We start from the raw sequence: 10,954 nt of genomic DNA on the forward strand, positions 1-10,954 counted from the left end.
AAAGAAAAATAGAAAGAAATTGAAATACTTAATAGTAGTCTGTTATATCCATATTCAATAAGAAGTTGAAATATTCTTACATACCCACAAGTTTAATATTTTATCTTTAGACACACTCTCAATATAATATAAGTTGACGTCGATTTTCTTATTCAAAATATCATTTATTTATTTATAAATTCTACCAACATTTATGTAAGTATATTTAAGAATTTACTAATTGAGTTATTTTATATCTCGAGGGTACATTTTAAAAATATAATAATGAAATTTTTTAAAGATTTTATCATGTAAAAGAATTTATTTTTTCAATGACTTTTAATAAAATATTTTTTTTATGGTATTCGTAGAGTATGCTTTTATGGTATTCTTAAGATCCTATATAAGAATTGATACCTTGTTTCTCTCGGCAGTGAGCTTGAGCTCTGATAGGACATGATTCATCAATTGGGGAAGGGAACATAGTTGAGAGAAAGGAGCCATGTGGCCATTTGAATAGGCCCATTTTTCAGTAATTTGTTGATTTGGAACTACCACAGCAACCAGTACTGACTTGAAGCTATTCCCATAAACCCACACCTTTACAAGATAAACAAGGCACCAGCAACATATAGTTAAGAATCCAAGAACTGAATACAAGTGTGCATAGTAATTATAAGATGCATACTTACATCTTCTATTATTGGAGTAACAGCATAGATATTTTCCAAATGCTCCAGTGCTATATACTCTCCTTGAGAGAGTTTGATGAGATTCTTCTTCCTATCAATGACCTTAAGAACACCATTAGGTAGCAATTCTCCTATGTCTCCAGTGTGAAACCATCCATCTTTTATGGCTTCTCTTGTTAACTCAGGGTTCTTGTAGTAGCTGGTGAAGACGGTTTTCCCTCTCAAACATATCTCACCACATGGAGGATTTCCAAGAGGGTTGTAACCCATCTCTGGAACCTCCTCAAGCTTCACTTCATTGTACACAGAAACAGGACCAACAGTTCCAACCATGCATATCTCGTCAGGAAAGGCCAGAGTAGTTGAACCACAAGTTTCAGTTAAACCTGGGTACAATCTTGTCATTATGAGTTATATTGTATGGGATACAAAAAAAGCAACATGAATTGTTATATCTCTAATACTGTCCCTCAAGCAAGAGCTTTTTTTTAGGTTTGTTTGATTTTTGCTTAGGTTTTATTTCTTCTTTTATTTGCTTTATGCTACTTCTCCACTTTTGGAGTTCATCAAGAATCGAACTCTAGACCTTTTGGACATAGAACTCTGATACCATGTCATGAAACAATTCATTCCAAAAGCTTAAGTTAATAGGAGGAGGCAACATGAATGGTTGTATCTCTAACAAACACCATCTTGGCTCGCATTTCAATTAGTCCAAATTCTATTCTGGATGACACCAAATATGTAGAGAGTTCCTTACCATAACCTTGACATACAAAGGAACAAGTAGTAACACGCAAGAACTCTTCAACCTCAGGGCTCAAGGGTGCACCACCAGATACTATTAGTCGAATACGCCCACCTAGCCGAGCTTTGACCTGACTCACAAAAGCACCAAGAAGGAGAAGGGTGAAGTTTCTAGAGAGAGTTTTCATCATTGCATGTAAAGAGGTGAAGGTTATGAATTAAGAAATTTGCAATATGCATACAATGAAGAACAATATTAGCATTGAATATAAAACCTTTCTAAAGGCTAATAGATCTGCTAGAGGTGATGCCTTTCTTTGTTTATATCCTTTGTTCATCCAACCGAGTTTGCTGTAAACGTGAGTTGACAAAGTTACATTAACTGAAAATCAATAACCAAAATTTATGCAATCAAGAAATGTAATCATATAATGCTAGCTTACTATTTGTAGAGGGTTTCAAAAACTTTTCTCCTCAGTGGACTGAGTTCTTCTACTGCTTTCTTAATGCCTGAAATAGATGATCTAATCTAATATGATTTACATTGACTGTGAACTTCAAATAAAAAGAATTAATGTCCTGCTGGTGCAAGACCTTGCCTTCATGGATCTTTTCGAAAACTCGAGGGACCCCAACAAACAATGTTGGCTTCAACTCCATTAAATCATCACTCAATGCTTTTACATCCTTCATTTAGTAATTAGGAGAATCAGTTAAGAGGATCAATAATTTCTCATAACAATGATCATTCATGTATGAACATACCCCATGGTAGTAACCAACAGAAGCACCCTTATGGAAAACGAACTCCTCAACCGTGCGATCAAGGCTATGAGCCAAAGGGAGGAAGGATAGATACACATCTTCCGCAGTCATCTAAAAAGAAATGTATCAGCAGAAATCATATCATTCTAAGCAATTGAATCATGTAAAAAATTCTATAAATATTACCTTTTCTTCAAATTGTTCCATGAAAAGATCTAGTCCTTTAACCAAAGCTGATATGTTTTCATGGGTTAAAACAACACCCTTAGGATCTCCACTGGTTCCACTTGTATACATTATTGTGCAGATTGTCTGAGCCTGAGGTGGCTCAATACTTGATGGTTTTTCTTTGCCCTGAAAGATCATAACTAATGAAACATTGATATACAGAGATATGATTAATATGCAGAGTTTAGTTTTATACACCAACCATGTTCAAGAACTCTTCCCATGAATATGGCTTGATTCCCATGCTGGTTGCCTTATGTTTCTCTTCCTCAGTTAATGAAGTGAAGCACACTATTGCTGTAACAACAACCAAACTCGGTTGAAAATTCCTTCAGTTAATTGCAGCATAGCAATGCTGAATTTCCAGTTACCTTTCAGCCGTTGAGCCGATTTACATTCAGGATTCAAAAGCTTCAACACAGCATGTGCAACTAATCAGAACCTATCTCTAAATTCTTGGATATGTGATCTATCTTAATATGTAACTCAATGATTCTTACTTCTTTAACCTTCTTGTCTTGGACAAAGGCAAAATCTACTTCTCCATGATCTATGATAAAATTTACAGCACCAGGCCCTGACACAAATTCGAACCACTCATGACGGTTCATTATAAAGTGACCAACAGAATAAAAGAGGCATAGCATATGCAAAATAAATTCATGGAAAAATTACCAAGTGTGTCATAGAAAGGCACACAAACCAAGCTGTGCGCACAACAAGCCTACATGAACATAAACATAAAGACAAACATGATCAAGAACTATGATAGTGAAAAAGTTTTAAGTTGAAGAAAACACAAACACAATGGACAGCAAACTGCAGAAGTAGTCCAAAACCTCCATTGCCACAATCCATTGAGGGCAATTAGATCCATAAACTCCAATTTTGGACCCCTATGTATGACAGGAACAGGATTACCACAATAGACATTGATATGATTTCATTCAAAAGTGAAATGATTAAACAAACCTACAGGTTCAGCACCATATGCTCTTAAAGCAGAACCAATATGCAGAACTTGATCATAAACTTCCTTGTATGTGTTCCAAACATATGGTCCTACCTATTACCATAACAAATTCATATCAATTAAAGATCTTTCTGACATGTAAATGAGTTGCCATAAAATAAAAATTACCTTTCCATCAACAAATTTTCGCCACCCCAGCATTCGATTCTGAGGGTACTTTCTGACAGACATGCTGCAATCATCATAGAAAAATTGAACTTCTGGTTGCTTTCAAAAACATTAAAGATATGATTGAACTTAAATTACCTGAAAATATCCCAAGCTGTGCACAAATCAGGATCAATTGGAGGGAATCCATTTTTGGAGAGGAGGCTGCGGTATACCGGACCAACACACGGCTTTCCGTTTATGCCTTCTCTTCCTTCCTCAACCTCAGCTGCAAAAATCTTCATTCTACAAAAAGTTCAGTTAATAACTTAATATCTGTGAAGTTGGAATCAATCAACTAATGATGATTAAGAAACAGTGCCTATGCCTTCTCTAATTGATATTCAGCAGAAAAGAAGTGACGAGGAATAAAGCATGACGTGAAAGATAGATAGATAGATGTGGCATTGCATATACGTGTTAAAAAACATGCTAAGTACTAGAGAGTAGAAAGTGGAAACCGGGTTCCTAGCACCCAGTAACATGCATTAAGGATAATATATAATTCAATGTTATGCTACGTTGGTTTAGCCAACTAATGATATAAATAAATAAAATGTCAGATACCATTCACAGGAGTTGATTCTCATTCTATCAAAGCTTAAATCCAACTTGAAGCCGCATTGAAAATCATAAAATTAAAGCCCATAGAAATCAAATGTTCTAAATTTTTTTTATTGGATATTTATTTTTCCAAATAAAGGAAACTAATTTATCTCATATTATGTTTGATCATTAAGATAGATAAACAAAACCATCCCTCTCGTGTGCATACGATAATGTCGAGTATCTTCAACAGTGATAAATGTGTATATGTCAACTTTGGAGGTTAAGACATGCAATATGAATGAAGGTTAAGACCTTGGCCAACCGTTTCTTTTATTTTTTTTTTGGAAATACGGCCAACCGTTTTAGTAACAAAAAAAAATACTAAAAAATCAAAAAAATTTATTATTTTTGTTGAGCATTGACTAATAACTAAAAATAATAATAAAAAATAATAAATCCTACTAACTCTCTAGCATTTCTTTTTTAATAAATAGGTCATTGAGTCATGACTATTATAATAAAGACTATAACACAATACTAGTATATCTTATAATTAATCTACTTTGTTATATTTATGTATAGTTTGCCTTTAAAAAGATCAATATATATTTATTAGAAAAAATTAATTTACTTTTTTTTAAAGTTAAAAATGAGACTCAAACAAAAATTTCTATGTAAAAATAGAGAAACTATGCCATTTAAACTATAATTCATTAGCGAAAAAAATTAATTTACTTAGTATATACATAAATTAAGTAGTTTATCTTTTTTATATTAATATTAAACTTGGTTAAAAAAAATAATATATAAAAAATTTATTGTTATATAAAAATAAAATCAACTACCGAAATTAATTTTCTTTATACATTATTTAGTGAACAGGGCTAAGCATGTAAACAAAGGTCCAAAGCCCAAAAATAGTGATAGTTGGGCTTACTGCAGGAACCACCACACGCGCCGCACGCTGTCTGTGTGGTGCGTATTGCATTGGTTCTCTCTCTCTCTCTCTCTCTCTGATTATGGCGGCAGTAACAGTTACAGGCACGGCGCTGCCGAAGACACCATCGGCGTCTTCAATCAGGAGTTTCAGTGGTGAAAGGTTTTCGGTTCTGATATTTTGGAAGAACAAGAGAAGAATCTCACTGACCTGTTCTGCATCCAACAACACAAGCTCTTCTTCATCTTCATCTTCTGGATTGTACTCTGCTCAGAAATATGAACTGACGGCAGCAAACGTGGACATGGTTCTAGAGGACGTTCGGCCTTACCTGATTTCTGACGGCGGCAACGTGGAAGTGGTTTCTGTGGAAGACGGCGTCATATCTCTCAGACTCCAAGGAGCATGCGAGTCTTGTCCCAGCTCAACCACCACCATGAAGATGGGAATCGAACGCGTCCTCAAAGAAAAATTCGGAGACTCCGTCAAAGAAATTCAGCAACTATACGATGCTGAACCCAAGGAAACCACCATTGAGGTCCTTCTTCTCTTCTCTTCTCTTCTCTTCTCTTCTCTTTTTGATTTGCTGATTTTGACTTTTTTTTTTTTTTTTTTTTTTTCACAACTTTCAATTATTTTGTGAATTAGTTTAACAATTCCTTCTTTTTGCAGGTAAAGGCGGTGAGTGCGTTGTGAAGTATATTGGACCTGACTCCATTGCTTCTGGCATCAAAGCTGCCATCAAGGAGAGGTTCCCTGACATTCTCAATGTCACCTTCCAAGCCTGGGATTCCCATCAGTAAGGAATGAGGATTTATCCATTCACTTCACTGTGCCAATCATCATACTACATATACGTTGTATCATTATATTCTTGGTTTATGTGCTACATGTAGTCATGTACTGCTTGAATTTTTTTTATATATGTCTTTTTTTTTTTCTTTATTGTTCTATTAGTGACACTAAAAATGTTCATTCCTCTTGCATTAAGTTTGGTATCTATAGCATTGTAAACTTCCCTTAATTAGACTTGTTTTAATAATAGCATTCACAGTATGTTAGAACTCCATATATAGAGATTAGAGAGACCTGAAATAGTATAACCTGAGAGACTTTATGTCTTTATCAATAATTTCGCAACAAGGGAAGGCTTTTGCAGAAAGTAGTTACAATATATCTGGCACAAAGTTTCAGTTTAATACCAGAGTGAATGAATGCGAAACGAGCATTGATAATGGAAGTCAACATTATTACAATAACAATATCAATCTGGTAGAGACATACAGCTGTAAAATAAGAAAGCATGCCTCTGGAAAACTGGCAGTAATTGGTTACAGGCTTACAGCACTTGATTAATGAAGAGTACATTTAGTGTACAACCTTCTTCATATTGTGGGTTGTTTGCTTCAACCAGTGGCAAGGAAGAAATACTGGGTTCACAGTGGAAAGTAAAAGAAAGGAATGTACCCTACAACTATCCGGGTGCTTTGGAGGTATGGTATCATTTCAAGGAAAAAGAGGGGTTGGGGCGGGGGGATTAATTCAAGGCTTTGGCTTAGACATATGACAAGGCATTGAATTCTCCTATTACCAGAATTGGGAAGTAAGGCAAAAGTTACTTTCTGAGATATTAAAGAATTATTATTTGCTTGTATCCAAGTACTAAGCCACTAAGAATGTGTTAATAGTAATATTCTCTGCCTTCTTTATAAATATGCAAGGCAAGGGATGCTCTTTCCCATTTTATCTAGTTCCAGGTGCATCTAATATTTTATGCCTAAAGTTGGATATCAAGTAGAGAAGATGGATGGAAGTCCAATACCTGATGATGATAACGGACGACTTGTTACCATACTTAGCATTGATGGAGGAGGGGTACGTGGTGTTATCCCAGGGTATATTCTAGCCTTCCTTGAGGCCGAACTTCAGGTAGGATACTTAGCTTACTTTCTTGCCATCCTTCAAGGAAAGTAGGCACCAAAATGGTGTGAGGAATAAGTCGAATTTAATTTTGATATGTTGACATTATCATCTAATGAAAAATACATTCTTTTCTATAAATATTCAAGTGAAGTAAAGAATTACTATCCAAATGAATTAACATGAATAAGTTTTCTGTGCACGGTTGGATTTTAGCAAAGATCCAACCGAACATAATAGATGGATGAAAGCAATTAATTCAAGTTAAAGAGCACCTTCGTTAGAATATTGGGCAATCTAACAACATTAATATTAGTGCACAACTCCTAATTGAATGAATATGTGGGAGTCATCACTGTCACTACTTTCAGTATGGACTGGGTAACCTTGTTGTTCCCATTTTTCTCTGCAGAAACTTGATGGTGCAGATGCGCGGATAGTGGACTACTTTGATTATATTGCAGGGGCAAGCACTGGGGGGATCGTGACAGCAATGCTTACAAAGCCATCCACACAAGATGGCCAACCCTGTGCTGCAAAAGAAATCAATACATTTTATCGTGAAAAAGGCCCAAAAATATTTTCTGAAGAAGCAGAGAATTTGAATATCTCCAAACAATATGTCGAAAGGTATAATTATACTAATTTAGGCTCAGTGTGGCTAATTAAATCGTGAGGAGATAGTGTGGCTTAGCTTTGATTCTATGTTACCAAGTGCCATGCCTTCTCAGCATTAATGGCTGGTTTCCAATGGATTTTATTTATGACTTGCAGTTATGTCTCTCGTCTAGAAGAATCTGAATCAACGTGGTTTCGCAAGAAGATAAAGGGCTGTATATCACGGGCTATGAAAGTTGGGGCGTGGCTTGGGGCAAAGTCATTGGCTTCTCTATATAGCAGCGAGCCTCTTGAAGAAGCAATCACTGAGATTCTTGGAGATTTTCGCTTGGCTGATACTTTGACAAATGTTGTTATTCCTGCTTATGACGTGGCTCGCCTCCAGCCTGTCATATTCTCTACACAGCAGGTGGGTATGGTTATGGTCTTCCTAAGCTTGTATATATTGTTGAGTTCCATCCGTTGCTACATTGCCAAATGCCAAATCCATGCATGCAGGCTAAGAGGAAGAAATCTGCTGTAAAGTTGGCTGATGTGATCATGAGCACAACTGCTGCTCCTTATTATTTCCGTCCACATAAGTTCTCTGTTGGTGGTGAAAATTATACTCTAATTGATGGCGGAATAGCAGCCAACAATCCTGTAATACACTATAACCTATCCTCCTCTTTTTCATTCTACAATTCACCAATTAATGTGTGTGGGTTCGCACTCTTTTGTCTAAGTGTGATTCATCAAATATGATGTTATGGATCATTCAGACAATCTTTGCCATGAATGAAGTGTCAAGGATGAATGCACACAAGACAAGTACTGCAATTGAAGATCCAGATTACAGTAAATTCTTGGTTCTGTCTCTCGGGACGGGCAGTGGAAAGCTAGATGGTCATGAAGTTCTAGATGGAGGTTTACTAGGTTGGTTTAACCCGCTAACAGGATCGCCACCATTGGTTGACGTTCTCTTCAGAGCTTCTGATGCCATGGTAGACAGGTGCACGTCACTTATACTAGGGCGACACAACTGTCTGCACAATTTCCTCCGAGTTCAGGTATGTCGACCCCATAAAGTAAACTTAGCATTTCACATTTTCAATTATTGATATTGCAACTGCTTAATGAGGCAATGATGCATGGTTCCGCACCAGGATTCCACTTTGCCCGGCAACCAAACCAAGTTACATGATGCAAGCAAAGACAACATTGATGCCTTGGAGAGCATTGCCAAAGAGCTTCTGAATCAGTCCATTAAAGTGGTTAACCCAGCATCAGGATTGCACGAAACGCCTAATGGAAGCTTGTTTGTAAATGGAAGGGTGCCCACCAATCGCGAGGCAATTACTTGGTATAAACTTTTAGTTACCATTCGTACAATTTCATTCTTGTTGATCGTAGTTCAATTTTACCTCTGCTGACTCTCTCTCTCTCTCTCTCTCTCTCTCTCTCTCTCTCTCTCTCTCTAAACTCTAAACCCTATATATATATATATATGTGTGTGTGCTGTGTCCATACTTTGGCAGCTTTGCAAGAAGGTTGTCGGCAGAAAGAAGGCGCCGTGCGGAACAGTGATTTAAGTTGGAACTTTGAGCATTGCTTCATATATGGGAAGGACTAGGGAGTTAGCTCATCAATGATCAATCGTTTATTCCCGCCATTTATTTGGTTGCATGATTGTATCGCCTGCTTTTTCATTATTACACGTCTATAACAAATTTAAAATAAATATATATCATTCATTCCTTCAATTTGGAAAGATCATGTATTAATCAAGAACATTTGATGTTGCTTTGTTTTAAAAAATAAAAAAATAAAAAATAAGTGATATATTCCGTTTATTAGAGTAATAAATAATTAAATATTAGTTGAGAAGTATTTCGGTAGTAGTTAGATATTTTAATTAGTAGTTGTAATAGTGGTATTATAATATTTCTGTAAATAGCTAGGTGTATTTCTTGTATAATACACACTTGAGTACATATTATCATTTTTTTTAGTTTCTTCTCGAGTTCTATACAGTATCAGAGTCATAGTATCTTTTTTGAAAATGATAGGCATTTTTCGGTTCGATAAAATTACTATGTTTCCTTTCCACACAAATACTTCTACTTCTTGCTTTTTCCTTCTCTTTTGTCATTGTTTTAATGTTTTTCACTTTAACGATTAATCGATCCTTTCCATCCTATCTTTCCGAGTTTAACGAGCCAAAAATCATTGTCATTTACTGCCAAACACGCCTCCACACGATACTGAAAGTTCATTATCCACCTCTGTTATCGTACTTCTTTCAGTCACATTTTGAGCCAGTTTCAAATGTTTTTGTCTATCAACAACCATACCATTGTGTCTGTCGTGTCGTTCCAAGTTGAACGCACCCAATTCCGTTGCCATCCGCCTCTCCATCCATGCGCTGACTAAAGATGTCGCCATTAACCGCTAACTTCATCACCATTGGCGGCGTTTTTTACCCTTTTTGGTAATCTTTCTGATGTTTTTCTGCACAAATGACCACACCATCGTACTCGTCTCGACGTTACAAGTCTAATGGACCCAACCTCATCGCCAATAGACGTTGGAAGCATTGCCATGCTCCGGCCAAAGTTTCGCTGCCTCCATCATCTCCATCAGTTTTTCAGATTTGTTCTCAACTGTCAGAGCTTATTAGAAGATCAACGGTTCTGATTTCATGGCATCTAAGCCATCCGATCAGATGACTAAAGCAACGGTTTTGATTTTGTTGACTAGCGTTTACCCGCACTCTCAAGCGAATGGTTATTCAATATCTTCGCACTGCCAATTTCTTCCAAGGATCTTGTCTCTAACTTTCAGCTGCTATTAGTCTGCTATTTTTTATTTTTCATAATTTTTTCTATGATCTTTTAGACTTGATTTGCGACCCGATTCACCAACTTGGATATGACCTGAATTTTACCCCACTAGCTATACATCATCCTAGGGATGCATCAGCACAATGACGTGTCTTCTTCCTCCATCACGATGATGCCATGTGTCATAGCATGTTGATGTGGTAGTGTACTAGTGTTACATGGTTGATGATGTGGCACCTGTGTAAGATCCATTTTTAAGGTTTTTTGGTGTCCTCTTTTTGATTATTTCTTCCATTTTCACAATTTTCATCCCGATCTTGTTGTTTTTCATCTTTATGTGGGATATTTATCTATCCTCATGGAGAAACCAATTGCTTTTCAACCATATGTTTTTACCATCGTTTTGACAGTTCGCCATCTCTTCGGCAGTTTTTCAGCGGTTTGTCATCTCTTCGACAGTTTGCTTCCTATTTGGCAGTTTTCTGGTAATTCGCCATTTTTCTGACAATTCGTCATC

The 10,954-nt window shown here is 36.4% G+C and overlaps 3 protein-coding genes across 6 annotated transcripts in view; 2 read left to right on the forward strand and 1 right to left on the reverse strand.

Moving 5' to 3' along the window:
- Window positions 1-4,091, reverse strand: part of LOC107646055 (long chain acyl-CoA synthetase 1) — a 5,688-nt gene extending 1,597 nt beyond the window's left edge. For 2 of the 4 annotated variants that reach the window (XM_021103912.1, XM_021103911.1), the window contains exons 1-17: window positions 4,009-4,091; window positions 3,691-3,837; window positions 3,553-3,616; window positions 3,388-3,477; window positions 3,251-3,307; window positions 3,087-3,135; window positions 2,912-2,988; window positions 2,783-2,822; window positions 2,614-2,708; window positions 2,370-2,537; window positions 2,184-2,294; window positions 2,018-2,105; window positions 1,862-1,928; window positions 1,694-1,769; window positions 1,432-1,549; window positions 672-1,057; window positions 397-579 (exon numbers count right to left, since the gene is read on the reverse strand). In XM_021103912.1, coding sequence (XP_020959571.1) covers window positions 397-579; window positions 672-1,057; window positions 1,432-1,549; window positions 1,694-1,769; window positions 1,862-1,928; window positions 2,018-2,105; window positions 2,184-2,294; window positions 2,370-2,537; window positions 2,614-2,708; window positions 2,783-2,822; window positions 2,912-2,988; window positions 3,087-3,135; window positions 3,251-3,307; window positions 3,388-3,477; window positions 3,553-3,616; window positions 3,691-3,837; window positions 4,009-4,076 — 1,884 coding nt within the window. In that variant the 5' untranslated portion in view covers window positions 4,077-4,091. Of the gene's footprint in view, window positions 1-396; window positions 580-671; window positions 1,058-1,431; window positions 1,550-1,693; window positions 1,770-1,861; window positions 1,929-2,017; window positions 2,106-2,183; window positions 2,295-2,369; window positions 2,538-2,613; window positions 2,709-2,782; window positions 2,823-2,911; window positions 2,989-3,086; window positions 3,136-3,250; window positions 3,308-3,387; window positions 3,478-3,552; window positions 3,617-3,690; window positions 3,838-3,919 lie in introns of all 4 variants that reach the window. The other 2 variants (XM_021103914.1, XM_021103913.1) reach the window with 2 other exon arrangements.
- LOC107646054 (nifU-like protein 1, chloroplastic) lies at window positions 5,042-6,146 on the forward strand. The gene is made up of 2 exons (XM_021103916.1): window positions 5,042-5,451; window positions 5,756-6,146. The coding sequence occupies exons 1-2, from the start codon at window positions 5,160-5,162 to the stop codon at window positions 5,878-5,880; spliced, it is 417 nt and encodes a 138-aa protein (XP_020959575.1). The 5' UTR covers window positions 5,042-5,159; the 3' UTR covers window positions 5,881-6,146.
- Window positions 6,299-9,447, forward strand: LOC107646052 (patatin-like protein 2). Its single transcript, XM_016350243.2, has 7 exons — window positions 6,299-7,006; window positions 7,410-7,627; window positions 7,772-8,024; window positions 8,114-8,257; window positions 8,341-8,664; window positions 8,761-8,957; window positions 9,133-9,447. Exons 1-7 carry the CDS (start codon window positions 6,851-6,853, stop codon window positions 9,179-9,181), a joined length of 1,341 nt encoding a protein of 446 aa, XP_016205729.1. The 5' UTR covers window positions 6,299-6,850; the 3' UTR covers window positions 9,182-9,447.

Source organism: Arachis ipaensis, chromosome B06 (genome assembly GCF_000816755.2).
Source record: "Arachis ipaensis cultivar K30076 chromosome B06, Araip1.1, whole genome shotgun sequence".
NCBI lineage: Eukaryota > Viridiplantae > Streptophyta > Magnoliopsida > Fabales > Fabaceae > Arachis > Arachis ipaensis.